The 18,977-nt window shown below is 40.5% G+C and overlaps 1 protein-coding gene across 1 annotated transcript in view; it reads left to right on the top strand.

Moving 5' to 3' along the window:
* NTN3 (netrin 3) overlaps positions 1-17,114 on the top strand; it is a 68,870-nt gene extending 51,756 nt beyond the window's left edge. The window contains exons 5-7 of the mRNA XM_072417646.1: positions 669-722; positions 7,493-7,567; positions 11,437-17,114. Coding sequence (XP_072273747.1) covers positions 669-722; positions 7,493-7,567; positions 11,437-11,765 — 458 coding nt within the window. The 3' untranslated portion in view covers positions 11,766-17,114. The remainder of the gene's footprint in view (positions 1-668; positions 723-7,492; positions 7,568-11,436) is intronic.
* Positions 17,115-18,977: the final 1,863 nt, after the last annotated feature.

Genomic DNA, 18,977 nt, shown 5'->3' with positions numbered 1-18,977 from the left:
GTCCCTGCAGGACATGGTGGATAACGATGTATGCCCAATGGACACCAATGGACCAAAATTATGCTGACCACTTCTGTCATCCACTGTGTCTGCAGGACTATGGAGATAAAGGGAGTATCATAGAGAATATGAAGATCACTGATTTCTTACCTGTGTATGGGTAGCCTAAGATTTGTACAACTCAAATGATCCTCAGTACAACTATGGGCTATATGTTCTTTAATGCAACAATTGTTTCAAATAATTTGACATCAGTTTAAAATAATAGGTGTTTGGATAAGAGTCTTTAAAGCTAAACTAATGACCATGTGCATAAGCAGAAATGTAATGTCATCAGTCTTGGCTGTTCACAGTCAATGAAGCAAGCAGCATTGCTTATCTGCAATTCAGGTTACTAACCCCGTTTTGCTGTATAGCAAGGTTGTAGATCCTGGAACTGGCTGGAAGAAAATGCAAATACTCTGGCTGTGTATTTGACTATTTGCTTTGAGTTCAGTTTGTAAAATTCCTATAAATTAGTTATATTATATCTGACTTTTGCAGGTGCATCTAGCATGAACAGGCTGTTATTATGCATTAGTATAATATCCTTTACTTCTATTAATGACATGTTTGGTATAATGCAGAATTTCTTCTCATCTCTCGCCATTTTTTTTCCCCACCCTTAGAAATCCCAGCAGTGGTCCCTACTCCAGCCCTCACCAGCACAGAGGAGCCAGCTGGTAAGTCATACCATCTGCAGAATAGAGGTGGTGCTCTGTTCTAGATAACAAACTCAGAGTAAATGAAATTAGCCCCGCTGCCAGTTCATCATGTCGGCAGGAAGATGGTGAATGCCAGACGTTTAAAGCGTGCATCAAAACACTGGGAACTTTTCCCTGCTTTCCGAGACAAGCTGTTCAGAGACAAGTTTTCCAGGCTCAATGCCACGGAATATGCCAGGCCGCAGGGGGTTGCACAATGTCAAGCAATGGGTTAACTGGTCCTGGCAACTCTCCCGAGTTTAATGAAAACTAGAAGTGAAGAAAGAGAGGACACTTAGTTCAAGGGGGGTAACATAGACAGAAAAACTATATTCATCCCAGGGAGAATGTGCAGACGTTTTGTATTGTCCACTAGATCAGAATAGCAGTGACAGCTGATACCTTTCATACGAGGATTCACTGGTTTATTAACATTCATTGCAGACTGGAGGTAAGAAGCCTCAGGGGTAGTTGGGAGACAGCCAGGGCAGCCAGGGGCAAGTGTCACCATCAGGAGAATGAGACAGTAAGAACATTCATGGAGATAATAGAGTCACAGGAGGGGGGACAGAGCAAATAAAATTGAAAAGACCCATGAAATTGAACAATGAATGAGAATTGTGGTGTGCGATGTTCTCCCAGCTTTTCTATGATAAAAGAATTATATGTACAGATGATGAATATTATATATCCATCAGTAAAATACCCCAAAAAATGACCCATGACAAAGTCATTACTTTATCTACAGAGTGATGATAACACACCAAGGTAAAAAAACATCACAAATAACAAAGTAATTATATCATTTAGGAAACATATCAGTTGTATGGCTTTTATAGTGTTCCATTTTGGAATTCAGAACTGTCAATGAAGATAAAATGTGACAGTTACAATAAGGGAATGATAAACTGCAGAGAAGGCAGTGATCCCTTTCCCATCACACAAACCAGCTATAAACTAAAAAGATGATGTATTAGATACCATCTTACCAAACGGCTTATGTTCCTTTTCTTTTTTCCATTTTCTTTTTCCCCTTTCCTTCCCTGCAATATTCACCTCCTCCTCAAAGTTGTCCACCTAAAAAAAGGCTTCTCTGTTGTTTGTCATTGGCCCGGATGGCTTTTAATCTACTTATTTGTTCAAGGAATGTATTAAAGCCAATTGATCAACTGGACAGCCAGAGAACTAGTATTATACAAACATTGATACTTCCTACAGATATTCTTTCAGTGACTTAAGCAAAGGGGTAGACCTGCAATATGCACCTATAAAAACGCATTAACAATGGCATCTCACTATTTCTTACCCTATGAAATAATACCACAGGGTGCTTAAAAAAGAACTTTGTATAGCCCAAGACTTACAGCTCACAGTAATTTAGCATGGTGGCCAGTGGGGAGAATGTCACCCTTACCAATAGCCAAAAAGATAATTGGTTTAATTTCTACTGACCTGAGAGATAAAGGAAGCCCTAGCATGCTCTGGAGGAACCCTGGTTGAGAAACACTGGTGTATGCTGTGATTGTTAAGCTTACCTCTTGCAGATGCTTGTTCCCTGGCTGTCACATTGATGCCTTGAAGTCACTGACCTGGGACAAGCATAGAGATAAGAAATTCTAGTTTTGGGTCTATGACTTTCTTAGAGCATCTTTTAACATAAGAACACAAATTAAAAATAAATTGCAGGTAATCATGAAAGAGCAGTATGGCCACCTTAGGGTGGGGAAAAATATCTGCCAACCTTCTCTTCCTAATAACATAGGAGGGGGTGTTTTTGTAGCTGGAAACAATGTGACTGATAGCACTAGGCAGAAGCAGGTAGTCTCAGCTCACAAGTGATCTGGAGGGATCGATTTGTGTTTATTTGCACTTAATTGAAGATGTCCATTGTTTGGGCTGATATACACTTTAAAGTTTAATAGAACTCAAGAGTGAAGAGTTGCAATTTGAATGGTGCCTAATCAGTACCTTGAATAATGAGCCATTAGTCTGGAATTCGTTCCGAAAAATGCCAGTGCCCTTCCTAGTATGTAGGGTGTTTAGGCACAGACGTGCCTACAGCCTTATAGCTGAATATCTGCAGTGTAAGATCTTTGGCACCTTGCCTGTGCTAATTTTTGGGAGATTTAGGGTAGGATTTGGTGGTGCCACTACTATGCTGCTCATTGTTCTCCTTGCTGGAGGCTCTTAAATGAGGAAGCAAAGCCCTGCCTCTACCAAGATGGTGCAGAACATGGCATGGTCAGTGAGTAACAGGGGAATGATCAGCTGAAGGAAGACTACAGGCAATACTGGTGATCAATCTTTTGCCATATGCTTGATTTTTGGGGGGCACAGCTTCACAAGCTCAGTTTCTCCCCAAGTCATACCTTAAGAAATTAGAATTTTAAAGAGAGGCCAACATCAACAGTGTATGTGTGTATCTACGGACTATGTCACTGTACTATGTCAATGCCAGACAGAATCCATAATAAGCTAAAATCACTGAGGCCAAGGCAGCAAAGTGTCATTTTGAGGCTGAAGGGTTAACAGAACGATTGCGGGTCTGCGGAGTAGCAAGTGCCCACGTGTGGTTGGATGCTGGAGTACTGAATACCCTTGGCTCTCTGATGATCTGACTGAAGATTGGGGAGGGGAGGTGGTGGCTGGTCAGAACTCTTACACAGAACATTTTTGTGGTCAGGATACATTAACCAAACACTGCCAGGCCTGCTACTTCTTAGTCACAGTTTTCAATTCCAGAATGCAATGCACTGCGTGCACTTCTATGGCTTCTCCTGCAAACTCACCAAAATGGCATTTATAGTGCGGGTGCCACTTTTGTAAAGCTACACTATGATAAATATTCAGGACAATAAGACACATTGATGTATAAGGGAGGGGACGTTATGTCATATGGCAGTCTGATATCCAGCACATCCAGCTGACATAGCAGTACTGCAGAAAGGTGAGATAGATCTGATCCCCCCAGAGAAGGAGCTGGTACCCCTCTCTCGGTCCTGCAGTCAGGGTGGAGGCCTTTTCGGCTCTGTTTGCACTGACATTTTTGCAAATTTCTCTCCTCGTTTTCTGAAACCAAATCCCCCAGCGGAAAAATTGATACAATTAACCCCTTGGACACTGGAGGGGGTGCCAATCTTTAGTAGTCTTCTGGCCATGGTTAAAAATTGGACACTAGGGAACTACAGAGATTAACACACACTGACAGTTTTGGGGACCTGTTACGGCTGTTTCCTGGTCAACATACCACTGGTCATAATCCATAGTTCAGTTAATAGGTTCATAGGTAATAGGTTATAATCCATCCTTTAATTCAGCAGTTAAAGGGAAACTATAATCTGGGTAAAACAATCTCAGCATTTGCAAAATCTCAGGTTATGTGAATGGCACTATGTTTAAATGGGAATTGTAGCAGTACCTAACATAACATTGGTTGCAGTCCTAATAACAGCAGTTTCAAGTTGGATGAGAAGAACTAACCAATCATATTGTAGTGGAAGAATTAAGTAGCATGCAGGTTTTTATACTTGGGGATAATGTTAAGATAAATCAGATATAGGTACATGGTTGCACTTTTTAAATTTGACTGAAGATTAGGGGGTCCTGCCTCCAGTTGCCGTTAAAGAGAAATAATGCACCTAGGATGCTTTGGGATCCCAATCTTGAATTTGATTTGTAGAACATTGGTCTTAGATGTAATGACAGACAACAATAAAGGAACATTGACCAACCATTTAAGGTTAGTGGATTGGGTTTCCATACCCCAACATTTTATGGTAACGTGGCAGCCATCTCTAGTTTGTTTCATATTCTAGGTTGGTCTTTCTTAACCTTTTCAACCCTGAGGAACCCTTAAAATTATTTTCAGGTGTACCCCTGTTATAATTAGTCCATGCTATTTGCATCGGTTGCCAGTGGCACAAATGTCCCCCATGCGTTAGTGATCTGGATGTCACCCTTGGTTTCATTCAGGTGGCTCTACCAAGTGGTGTTTGACCCCAGGACTTTGTAGGCAGCATCTTACCGGAGGTAAATCAGCCATGTTCAGGTCTCTGGGACTGCTAAATCTAATTTATTGGAAGTCAGCGGGAAAAAATATCTTGCATTGGTGCCAGTCAAAGTCATGCCTCCTTACAGTTGTAGCTGGAATACCACCCTTCTGGACTATCTTTAAAATGTTATGTAGCTGGCCCTTCCATGTGGCTTTGAACTCAGGACTATGCACGCATCATCAAACATGAGGTCGATCAGCCATAGTTCAAGTAATCCCCGGTGGCTGGTAATCCCTGGTGGGACTCTGGCTCTAGGTCTTGGAGGAGTCTTGAGCATTCTCTTGTTATATGACAGCTGCCTTTATCATACTGGTCTCTCATAACATACATCCTAATATACCTACATTTTCCCTTGGATCATTCGAGCTGTCTCTTCTAGCATGGCATGTGTAATGTTAAAGCCCTCCTGGACAATGGCAGCTACACCATAGACCACGGACCATGGCATAATCTCTCCAGGGTAAAAGCAAGTAGGTTGCGAGTTTGGGTTAGGAGTAGGATTCAGATATTGGTCTGCAGGTCTCTGCAACAATGACCCATGAAGTACAAAAAATTGTAGCTGAATACACTCATGGGTTTATACAAATTTGGCTATTTTAGGCAGAGGCCACATATCTAAATAAGTCTTGTATTTGATAATGTGATTACAAGGTAAGAAGGAACTTTGGTTCATAATCGAGCTCCAATTTTTTAAGCTGATTTTGTCTTTATCTGAAGAAAAGCATTAGTGCTAGGACGTGGGGGGCTGTCCTGCAAGAGACCAGCACTGAATCCAGCTAAACGGGTCTTATCAGACCAATGCAAAGCTTAACTGTTCACTGGCATCCTCAGAACAGTAGCAGAAACCCAGGGAGAACAGCACAGAGTGGAGTTTAGTCAATACAAGGCACTTCATAGGGTGTTTCTCAACCCTATTTCCTTTAGAAGTACCTAAAGAACTATAAATACCATTATTTCACCTAATGTTCTTTTAGAAGGGGAATGTGTTATCCTCAGTCTGGTAACCAATTGCTGTTTAGTAGCTTCAAGGAGATTCTTCTTACTTTGCCAATCCAGGACAAAGTAATAGGTTCTCTTGAATTAATATTGATACTGTACTTCTCCATGCCTCTTCCTTCTTTTGGGTTTGGGCAACCAAGGGCCAATTCTGAGCACTGCCATGTGTAGTAGGGAAGGAGTGGTTAACTCTCCGTAAGTTCCAACACCATCCAAAGGTACAAAGGATTTGGACTTCCACCTCCGATAGGTTAACAGAGCAGCAGGGGTGCAAATCACTGTGGGGTATGAATGGGCAGGTTCTTTCAAAATAACCTGTCAATTTGCCCTGAATAGGCATTATGGCTCTTTGATGAAAAAAGATTTATCTGGAAGTTGCAATAACCCAAAATTTCTGATCAGCAATTATCTGGGCATAGCCATAGGAGGACCATTTAACCATCCCAGTTTTGGTAACAGTTTCGGGTGACTATCTTCATTAATAGGTAGAGGTAGGGCATGCAAGTCCTGGCTGACACACTTCAGAAGAACTAGTGGTGGACCACTGGTTTAGTTTAAGCCATTCCACCTTGGAAAATGGGGGAGGAGATGCCTTGTCCCCTTTCTTCTCCATAGATAAATAGGATAACCAAAGGCTTCATGCTCATGTCTTCTTGAGATAACCCTAAAGCCTAGTCTGGTGGCACCCCAATACTCAGTAAAAAGGAGTCCGAATGGCACCCCACGTATAGCAGGCAAAGCCTTCAGAGCAAGGACGGGCATTGAAGACAAAGCTGAGCAGCTCAGATGACCGGTCTCTTCAAACTGGTCAGCTTTGGGTAAAGGGAACCATTGATGGCATGAAGTGACCCAACAAAAATAATATGCTTTTGTGTTTTTTTGTCTGAACAGTAGCTTTAATTTCTATGGTTGGCTGAACTGCACACCCTTGGTTTGCACTTCCTATTAGGAAAGATTTATTTTTAGTTAAGAAGAAGGATTTGTGTGTACTGAATATAGACACAATGACACAATTCAAGACTGAATAACGCAGAGTTAAAATGACAGCCATGCAGCCTGGGTACTTTATAATCAGCATTATACCTGGTGATCCTGCCAGTCACAGCTTCTTACACAGGGAGCTAGGACCAAAGGCTGTACCTGCCTGTGCCCAGCACTCGCCTGGCATGTGACAGGATTTCCAATGTCACCCTGGCACTGGTCCCTGGCACACTTTGCACCCTCCACCCACCAACAGATGGCCTTTTCACCCTGGCTGAAACCCAAAGCTTGTTATGGGGAGGCCGTTCCATTTCCTTCTTTCAGTAAATCCCAATGCTGAGACTACACCGGAGGAATATTCATAATTACATCAATGAAATGGGTGCTTTACACATAAATTGCAGGAAATGGAACAGACACAATAAAATGAGATCAGGTGGCATGGGGTATTTTTTTAAATATATCCATTATATTTAGGAAAAATATAAAATGTTTGATTCTTTTAAATTTTAAAGCGAACCTAAATTTAAAAAAAGAAAGTCACTAGGAGGTAGAGTTAATTGAAAAAGAAACATACATAAATATGGATGTTATAACGTAATACAAAAATATAAAGTATCAGTTTACAAAGCTAAAAATGTCAAAAACTTTACTAGACATATCCTAGACATATATTTATAAGCATGCATGATCAATATTTCACATTTTCTTCTCTTTCAGATTGCGAGCAGTACTGCAAGCCTCCAAAAGGAAACTATAAAATCAACTTGAAGAAATATTGCAAGAAAGATTATGGTAAAGTTCTGCAAAGTTTTCAGACAGCAGGCCAGGGGGTGTCGCTGATGGATATATTGAGAAATATTAGGAGGGGCAGCCAGGGATTTGACTTGCCAAGCATGGGATTTTCAAGTGACAGATTCTTGGTATACAGCTCATTAAGAACGTATACTTATATAGGTTACATATTTGAGAATCTAAAAACTTCTTACCGCTCAAGCCTACAGATCATTCGACTTATTAGAAAGCAGCTTCTTGTGGGTTCACTGGAATGAGAAGGGGGAAGTCTGTCTATTTCTAAACTATTAGCACTAGGATGAATTGTACCCCAAAAAAGTGATTACCATACACTGGTTGATGGGTGCACGACCATGTTAATGATTTCCCTGATATTGATCATAATGTGATATTGTGATGTGTATGTGATATTGATCCTGGCAACTGGCGGCCAATGGGAACTATTAATTTTTAGTGATTTGCTCCTGTCTGTCCTTGTGAGTAAAGCCAGTCTCGTTAAGGCAAAATTCAAATCAGAAATAAGTCAAGGGCAAGATCAGAGCACTTATGTGAACAGAGTAGGACTGGTCTGCAGGGGGACTTTAAAAGCCCCTGGAGGATCAAGTCATATGCCCCCAAAATATTTTTTGTGGTTTCTAGTGGGCACCTAGTCCATACTGCCTTGCAAAATATAAACTATGCCAGGATTGCTTTCTGATGGGCCTTTCTTCTCACTTTCCCTTGTGGGCCCCAGGTTCACTAGATAGCCCTGGAAAAGGCTGTTAGGGTGGATTTTACTTGTATTTATGTTTGTATGTCTGCTACTTAAATTCTGTTAGGTTATAATGGCTGTATAATGTTGACTTTTTAACCAGATCTTTTTGCATTTCCATAGTTTGCTAACATCTTCTTAGCTTGTATTAGGGGTGGACATAGGGAGGTGCAAAGTGTGCCACTGCACGTGGGCCTAAAACCCTCCTCATCCAACTAGGGTACCGATGGGAACCACAAATCAGTTCTGCACAGGGGCCACTGTAGACCACCAAAAGCCGGTATTTAATTATTCTGTAAGGTGGGGGGGTTAGATATATAACTAAAATGTAGGTGGTAGTCATTTCACATACCCCGCTAGGTGGTCCATGTTCACTGTGTAGATCAGCCTGTATATAAGATTTATGGAGGAAGCCAGGGTTGTCCATTAAGCTGGACTACAACCATATTTGCTTTTATTCATCTCCATTACACAAGCAATGGGTGAAGATTAGAAGATTACAAAAGAAAAATAACATAATTTTTTAGAAATAACGTAATTTTTTAGAAAAGGTAAAGCGATATTTTCCAAAAATGTTTTTAGCTGGAAAAAAAGGAAACAATTGGAGTCACCATCTGTGGACTAGTAAGCGGCAATATATTACATTGGCGTTCTTGGGTGTATATATTATTTAATGAAAGCTTGGGTACATAGGTCAATATATGGAGGTATATGGTTTGATATTTAAATAGTGAAATGTGTTCACAGCTGATGTAGACTATAGAAAACTGGAGATCCTTGGGATCCATATTCATTTTATAGGTCCATAAGTCTTTCAAGAATTCAAAGAGTGCATGTATTATGGGGTCAGTGGAAGTTCAGAAGCTGGCAAGTAATGAAGGAATGGGAATGTATGGTCAGGGGATATAAAATATATAGAGTATACATATGGCTCATGCTGGTGGCCTGTCTGTGCAACACCGGCCATATAGCAGCCAGAGAATTGGCATTCCATATCCGTTCAGCTATAAGAGGCACAGAGAGAGGAGATGCCACTGGGTTATAAAAGGTCCTATCCTTGTTGGGACCAAAGAGGAGAAAGCACTCTTTCCTTCTCATTCATAGGACAGTCTTCTCCACCTCTCTCCGTTTCACGGGCTCCCTCTCCCTCTCCATTTCTTTTCATTGCTAACCCTTTCTGTGTCTGCCAGAAATGTTAAAAAGGATATCGACCCCCACCCCCCATTTAAAAAAAAATAAATATCCATGGGCGGGAACCGTATGCTAATGACATGCTAATATTCACCTGGCTGCACAGCCATTGGATGTAGACTGATGGCCCCTAATCTGTGTGACACGGTGACCATTCATCCTGAGCACGGAGGGGAAGAAACACATTGATGTATGGCAGGGGCTCTTGGCGTGTGGAGAATAGAAGAGGCGTTTTGGGTCTGTGAGACAAGAGAGCCTGAACCAGGCCTCCCCAAGCTGTCCCTGTCAGCAGGACAAAGACCCCTTGCTGATAAATAGAGCTTTTTGGAAGTGGGGGGTAGTGGTCTCATACCATAACCTCAGTCCCTGGTACCGCCCTCAGCCCAAACAAGAACCATTATGTGCCTGGTATGTTAAGATTTCAGTTGGATGGTGACTAAAGTTACTATCTATCTTTATAAAATCTATTTCTGGCACAATATTTTATATGGATTGTTCATGCGCTATGTTCATTGGGTGACACTTTCCTGAAATATCAATGGATTTAGGTCTATGGAAGATTTTGCTCCTTCTGCAATGCCTGGAGTAATAAACATTCTTAACAACTAGACAAAATTGCAGTTTATGTCCTTCATAGTCCATTGCCACCAATGTGCATGCTTATTTGTGTCAAAGAGGCCTTCTAATATCTCTTTAAAAACTACCCATTCACAAAACATATAATGGGATTTTTATTTGAAATGCATTTACATGCAACCAACTTCATGAGTTTTATTGGAGGAATACAGATGTATGAGCAGAATCTAAGGTTTGCTTTACACCTATGTATCTGCATTAGCTACATTTTTTGCTTTAGACAGGTGGACAGGTGTGTTGTCATCATTTGAGGTGCACTGCCATATACATCAATAGGCCTTATTATAACAAAGGCCAGTTTTTGGTCAATGCATTGTGAAAATGTGAATTTGTACCATTTAAAGCAAAAGCAAAACTTTGTATATACATTAAAATGCTTTAAAATGTGCATGTTAAAAAGTAGTAATGCCCCTTAAGGGTTCTATACTGTAATATGTATCTTCCCTATTTTAACTTGTGTAGCCAACAACATTGGTCTGTGGACTTCTTGACTGTGTAATTGCACGTCTGTGGGGACAGAAAGCAATAGGCAATGATAGACTTTGACTGGAACAGAGTTTAGTAGGCAGCTTTTTTAGGCAAAAGCATTAGAAAAGTATTAAATCCACTCTGAATGTAGGGTCCAGAATTAATTATTTATTTCAATTGTTTTACAAACTTTCAGCACACTTAGCGGTAAAGAAAATCTCCCTTCACTCTGCGCTGACTGCTTTGCAATAATATTCAATCGTATGTACTTTTGTATCATAGTCCAGAATCTCTTTTCCTGGTTGTTCATTGTTCAGCCCTGAAGAAAGGAGATTTTCTTCCCCAGAATGGGTCGATTTTTTATGTCAATCTGAAATAAATACCTTATTCTGGACCCTACATGTACAGTGGTTTGCTTGTTACTCTTAGTCTATTTTAGGAACTGTCTGGCCATGGTCACACCTAAAAAAAATCCCTACTAAATGCCATTCCATACCTTTGCGCTCGTCAAGAACGTTATATGTATTCCAGCATTCCTCACTTACTGCTTTTTGCAAAACTAAAAAAAAATAATAATTCTAACATCCACTTTAGGTCGTAAGCCTAAGACAGCCCTTTGTCAGGTATACCAGTCCACATACCATGTAGGTATTTTAGCCACTATACATACTGTCCTGCTCAACAAGAAGTCCACTTTATTCTTATGAGCCACAAATAATACAATCCTTTTTCTATATAACATTCCAAAAATTATTATGGCATCTGAGCACCTAGAAATATGCACTTTAGATTTCTATCTCATCTGTAATTATTTTTTTTGCAGTGGTCCAAGTGAACGTCTTGGAGATTGAAATGGTCGGCTCATGGGCAAAGTTCACTGTCAACGTCCTCTCTGTATACAAGTGCCGAGATGACCGAATAAAACGAGGAGACAATGTACTGTGGATACACATTAAAGATTTGTCCTGCAAGTGCCCAAAAATCCTGCTAAGCCGCCGATACCTAGTGATGGGCAGCAGTGAAGGTCAAGGAGACAGGCCAGGACTTACAGCTGACAAAAACAGCATGGTGATTCAGTGGAGGGATGCTTGGACCAGACGTCTTAGGAAACTCCAACGTAAAGAAAAAAAAGGAAAATGTGTCAAGCCATGAGGGTTGTCCAGGAATGAGAACTCTGATCCTGTACATATGCAGTTTAAAATGTTCTGGACAATGGCCATCTCCAAGGTTTGGAGATCTAACTAAGAGCTGGAGTGCTCTCAGGTCTACATACATGGAAGGAGGATTCTTTTCAAGACGTTAGTAGAGTCTCACTACTTGTCAGCCAACTAACTCCAATGCACGCTAGACACTGTCCCCTTCACTCATGGGGCTCAGACCAACCTACAGACAATATAAAATGCTCTTGGAACGTTTAGGGTCATCATGAGATTGTGACCTGGTGTCACTCGGTTACAAGCCTTTGTTTCTTCGAGTTAAGGCCTCTCTAAAATGGTTTGGTCTTGGATGCCTATTTTAGATTGCTACTATTGTTTTCATTTTTCTAAGTCAATTCGTTTGAGTTTCCAAACTCGGAAAAATATGTTATGTGCCCAAAGTCCATTCACCAACTATCATCAATCCATACTGGCCAGCAAATATTAACAAAAGCTTCCCAGTGAATTTATAACACGAATCTGTACTTCCTTATGAACTCCTAGAGGCCAATTTCCATGGAGACATCATTTTCATGTTGTCGACCAGGGAAGATGCTGAAAGCTTTACGAGTTTCAGGAAATGTATCTGAAGTACAAACTCTAATGACGTTTGTAATAAAGCAGGACCTTACTAGATACTTTTCTGTTCATTTCTCAGCTGTGAGAAGAAAAACAGCAGTATCCTTGTCTACATTATCTTCCTGAATTATACCAGTGGTGATCTAAAACATGGTCGAAGAGGTCCCACCACTACCAATTTAAACCTAAAACTCGAAGGAAGCAAAATATTCTGAACTGACTCACAAATGGCAATTAAATGTAATAAACTAACCTCGTAGTAAGAAGAACTAAACTTTACCTAAATTGCAGCTTATTGCAGGTACCCAAATGCTAACAAGACCTGCGGAGCCTATGTACAGTAACCAAACCTCTGCCAAACAATACCGTTGTAAATTACTTTTGGACTTCTATTGTCTATAGGACATGGATGCTTTCTGAATGTGTAAAAATATTCCTGATATGCAACATAGTGTAACATACAAGACTGTATATTATCTTCTGTCATTATGTGTAAAGCTGACCCTGTTCATTGCTACCGGCTTGTGTGACAGTGAAAGGCGACTAATATGTGTGACAATTCCTGTGTCGTTATAACCACCCTCGGTACATTGATGTACTGTCTTCTTAGTTTAAAACTTCTGTATACAATTTCTGCTTTGCATATCTAGGTTTGTGTTGTCCTGGATCACCCCTATCCCCAAATCTACAAAATGTACATGTGTCCAACAATTTATTTTGAGTTTGTAGAGAAGCAAAGTGTTATTAGAGATTCCCTGAGCCCCAGCATGTTGATCTATTATTGATTGTAGGGTTGGCAGTGAGGTTGTACTACATGGCCTTCCATAATCTGAGTTTATCACTGCTTAAAGGATAAGTGCATTATACTGATGTTTCAAACCTGATATAATATAGGTGAGAGAAAATTGAAAAAACAGAAAGAAAAATAAATTAGGTAATTTAAAGCTAAACCTTGGGAAAACAGTAAAATATACTTTGAAATTTTATCTGCCAAAAGTTTTTTTGTGAATTACACACACAGCAAGCGACATTTACAGACAATACAGAAATTATTTTCCTGGGTCAACAATTGAGTGTGTCACCTGTCCAGCCTACTGGACAATGAGCCACCATCATCATTCATATCCACTGAAAAGGGAGCTGATTCAGGAAGCAGTTCCATTTAAAACATAACCAAGGTGGCTGGATTGACGTTGTATATTAAAATGTAAAACTAAAATGTATATTTTACCTCCACATGGCAGTTATTTTAGTTTCATGCTGTATATATTCATTGACACAGTAATGGTGCTGCTTGGGGGAGGGACTTAAGAGCATGGGTGTGGTGGTTGGCATACCGCACTCTCTCATTGGTGCTCCTACACACAGCAGACAGTGACCTCTTCCTATTGCTCTGCATGGGCTGTCAATGGGAATTTATAATTCGTAGCTGGATAGGACATTTCAGCTTATGTTTAAAAGTAGAAAACCTACTTGCCGTTTCTTTAGTGCTTACAGCTGGAATTTAAGCTATCATCCAAACACTGTGGGCTTTGTGCATACAGAGTTATGTCAAACAAGACATTTCATTGTCCCTGAAGATGTGCATGATTCTAAGGTTGAGCCTACCATTTTACATTAAGGTAACAGAAGTTTGTGTTGTTTCCTGTGAACACATGATTTCTTATACTCTGCTATGGCATGCATGGAAATTATTCTGTAGATCCTGGTCCAAATGTAGACATGGCATTCATTTTTTTTTATTTGATCACAATAATGCACTTATCTTTTAATAGGCAGAGATGAATTGAAGATTAGACCAAATGTTTTAATCCATTGAATCTCTTGGATATGCCAATCTGGGATTGGTTAAGTGAAGGGGTCACATGAATATTTATGTCATTGTTTTTGTTATTTGTTGGTTGCTCGAATTGCAATGGCAGCAGAGAAGTCCATGTTTATGATGCCTTTAGTACACCCAATTACCAAATATTTTCCTTAATGTGACTTGTGTGGCTATTACATATTATACATATCACATATTATGGCATTGGATAACATAACATGCTATACATGCTGCCTAGTTCAGTGCTAAAACAATTGATCATCAAAGGGAGAGTGTGTTATATGTGTAGCGGAACCATCAAACCTTGTCCTTTGGCTTGTGTATATATCTCACTACTACCCGCATGATTGATTCCACTTTTGATTTCTGATATTGATGTAATGGATTCTATTTATGTGAGACTTTTCTGTTTTGTAGTCTTTGGAGCAGTGTAAATGTGTGACTTTTGTTGACTTGTGAACAGAAAATGGCAAATCTTAAACTGCGATGATACCTATGTTAAATCATGAATGAGATACTGCCCAAATTTTGGTTTCAACTATGGTGGCATGGCGGGTAGCTGGCACTCACCTCTGGCAAGGGACATTGTGAATAAGGCAAACCTATACAAGTACCATGTAGTAATATTTAACCCTGGAAAGATGTGAAGTGGGATCCCTAAACATACAGCACCTTGCACCCCCTGCCATTCTGTCAATCAGGGCCCTGGAGAAGGTGAGGTCTCTGAGCAATGGCTTAGTTTGCCGTATCCTATCTATATTTAAACCATAACTGGGTGAAATTTAGTATAAATCCTACACGTCTACGTCCTGTCTACATGCATGTGATCCGGCATCAGCAGGACTTCATTATTCTAGACCAGGGGTCGGCAAACTTTTATGGGCACTAGGCCATTTCAGGGGTAAGCGGGAGCACACTAGGCCAGACTCTGAGTCCCGCTCTAATGGCTCGGGCCACACCAGGGGACACCCCCTGAAGTGAAATCCCTCTTCTCTGTATGCATTGCGGAGGAGAGGGATTTACTTTCAGGGAGCGTTCCCTATTTACCGCGGTGGTGGCAGTATCAACGCCGGCTGCGGTAAATAAGGGAGCCACAGCAAGGAGGCGGCCCCGGAGCTCCGGTGACTCTAGAACTCTGGCAGCTCTGATAGTTCCTAAGGCCCCCTGGATTGGCAAGGGGGCGTTAGGAAGGAAGGAACAATCTACCGGTTAGGCCCGTATCTGGCCTAAAGGCCAGAGTTTGACGACCCCTGCTCTAGACCATCTTCCTAATTGTGGAATATGGCTCTGTGATGTGTGTTAGCTTTGTCAAAGGGTGACCATACCAATAAGCAATTGTGCTCAATTGGACCATTGGGTAATTGTGCAAAGGTAAATGCCATGCACTTGTATAATTATAAAATATAAGTTTGTTTAATCTGTCTAATGAATCACTACTTTTGGCAGTAGATTGCTAAAGGTTTTAGTGGTATCAAAGTGCAACCAAGGCTGGTTTTAGGGTAGAGCAAACTAGGCATGAAGTGCATGGACTTGGGGCCCCTAGTTCATTTTTTTTTTTTTAAACCATCCCCGAATGCAACTAAAACCTTTAGAGGTTAAAGCAGTGCAGTATAATCTGGACCAATCTAATCAAAGCTTAGTTTAGACATACCCTAAAAATGGTTCCACTGAAATAGCGGTTTTAGTAGAAATATTAATAACTTGCATTTATTTAGCTCCAAAATATTACGCAGAGCTTTGAGAAAGTTTTGGTTGCATATCAAATTCAGGGGGAGCCTGGGTTGCATTTATAGTTGGCACGTCCCGGAGTTTACATATCTGCATCCCCTACACAATGCATAGGTAGCAATGTTGTAAGCTGGACCAGTTTTAAAGAACTTACAGGGATATCATTATGGCAAGAGGTGCCACAGCCGTCACTTGACAAATAAACCTACTGGTTACCAGTTTTGGTTGAAATACCTTATTTGATAACAGCTAAACCCCAACACTATGTTATGTATAGATATAAGTGGCTGAATATTCCAGGAGAACATATTATTATGTCAAGGCTCAATCCCTTCTGATTAATATGGATGTCAGTATTAAGACTTTAAGAGACCCTGTCACCAAAGCTAGTTAAATCTCAGAGTTTGTATTTACATGCAATGTACCTCTGAACTTGGTAGCAAATATCCAGAAATATTTATGTTCCGTCGTGCATGCCATAGCCCCCTCCTTCCCTGGAAAAATCTAGTTACTCTTCATGCTGACCCAGCTCCCCCTCACCTACATAATCTCTTATTGGGTGCGAAGGAAAGTATTTTAGGGTATCACATGCTGCTGACATCAAATTCAGTATGGCGGCACCAATATGCAGTCTTAGGACTTTTATAATGGCTACACAAGCAAGGGTTGTAAAGGTAAAAAAACAGTGGTGGATGTAGCCAACAGTGGGCCCCTGTGCCAATATGTCTTGGAGACCCACACCCTCTAAGGGCAGCCCACCCTCTTCCCTCTCTGTGCATTGCAATTATTGCCGGCCCTGGCTATAGGGGTCCCTGTTGGTTGAGGAAGGGTCTCATGCAAACTTTGCATCTTCCTATGTCTGCCCATGATAAAGATCATGCTTAAATACGTATAATAGAAAGGATATAATAATCTGGCGGCAGGGTCTCTTTAATATTTGCCTCGATCTATCTATAACTTTCCAGGCCCACCCAGCCGTGCCCCCTGTTAGTCTTACTCAGAATCCTATATTTACCGTCAGCCTTGAACAAGGTGCCTCTCTCAGCAATCTCTGTGTGATTATCTACTTCTACCACATCCTAAATTCCTTTTCTTTGTGGCGAAGGAGCAGGCTCCCGCCCTGTAAACACCTTTCCGACATGGAAACACATTTAATAAAAAGATTTACCTGAACTTGTGGATGTTTCTTTTTTTATTTCCCGGGGATCGGGTGACCCTGCAAATTTGGATGTGTGGAAAGAATGCTTTTATGTGTTCCTAGATTTTTCGCAACATGCCGCTTGTGTGTCAGAAATTATGCTGGAAATGATCTTTGAAAACATAATTTGGAGGTAATTGGCTCACAGATGGTTATGGCATGTGTCAACATATTTCATAAGTTTAGACCGAAAACAGAGCAGAGGGAAAGAGAAGGGTGGGGAGATTGGAAGATGATGGAGGAATGCAGAAAAGAGACATAAACAGGATGGAACCAGAAAGGAACAGAATGGGCAGCGATTGAGAAAAATATGGAGCAAAGTCTGGCCAAATAACCACATTTACCACCTTGAACTTTAAAGTGGACCTTTTGCACAAAGTTGCTAACCTGGTTATGAAATGTGCAGGTGGCCTGGATGATGTTCTGATCCTTGGTCCGAATCACTGACCCAGAATAAGTTTACAATACTTATTTCAGGTTTGCTACTGAAACAAAAAGATCAGTTTTACATCCAGGTCATTAACATTCTTTAGAATGAATTCAGCAATGGCAGCTCCCGTCATCTCTCAGGTACACTTTAAATTTTTCTGGGTTATATCTGTTATAAATTTCCCAGACACAATAGGCCTAATTTAATAAAGCTCTCCAAGACTGGAGAAGATAGACTATCACGGGGCAATCAGGAATAGATTTCATAAAAATCATTTGCTGTTTGTTGGCAAATGTTTTTGATCCTGGAGCAAATCCATTCCAGGTTTGGTGGATCATGCAGGTTCACCCATGATAGTCTATCTTCCCCAGTCTTGGAGGGCTTTAATAAATCAGGCCCAGAGTTGAAATTGGTGAAAGTAGAAGCCTGACCTGAAGATTTCCTCCTTTTGGTGACCCTGGCTCTGATATCGTTACATAGGAGCCTTTGTTACAGGAAATCCAAGTCACATTTCTTACATTAGGAATTATTAAACGGCAATAAGCATACAATCACATATGAATAATATACATTTTAATGTAATGTCCGCTTTCTGCTCCATATTTTATGATTCCTTGCATTGGGTATCATGGGTGTAGGTGGTTACATTTGTAATCTCAGCTCTCTACAGCACAATGGTGTGGCTACAAATAAAACCATTTTGGAGAGAGCATGAATTATAGCCACAATCCATATAACATTAAGGCATAAAACCTTTCTTTTATAATGACACTGTTTCATTATACTGTGCAGAATGGTGCTTAAATGGGGTAGAACTCTTCAAATATATGTACATCTAAAAAAAAAAAAATAACCTCCCAATTCCCAATAACCATGCATTCTTTAAGAAGTAGACATTAATATAATATTATCTTTTTTTGCAGATAATGCTGCATTGGATCCCCATATTTTTGTCATGTTACCAGATGTTTAGGCATGGGTCATGTGATCTCTGCTTTTTAAGGGGTAATGTCCAGTAAACAGTAAATAGCAGCTTTTAGGATTAGTTTTCAATAAAGAATGCAAAAACTCCTGTTTGATTTTTTATATTTTTTATTTATTTTATTTCCAGTGCATTGTTATGACCTATAATAAAATTCTGTACATGTTTTATGGTTATTTTTTCAAATGTAAGCAACCAAATACTATCATACAGTTGACATTCAAAATTCGGGCAGCCTGAGGAGTGCCAGATTTTTGAAAGTCATATTCACCACCACACACAGGTCAGCCTTGCTCTCGCAGCACCGCGGACATCTGGCACAGTTCTAGGCAGCAGAGACGTCAACGTGCAAGCCAGACCTAACAGCTGTTTATACAGAACAGCGCCATCAAAACATAATTGGCCAAACAGTGTACTACAGTCCCT

The sequence above is a fragment of the Pyxicephalus adspersus genome, chromosome 7 (assembly GCF_032062135.1).
Source record: "Pyxicephalus adspersus chromosome 7, UCB_Pads_2.0, whole genome shotgun sequence".
Lineage (NCBI taxonomy): Eukaryota > Metazoa > Chordata > Amphibia > Anura > Pyxicephalidae > Pyxicephalus > Pyxicephalus adspersus.
The sequence above is the reverse complement of the archived record's forward strand: the minus strand, read 5'-3'. Positions and strand labels throughout refer to the sequence as shown.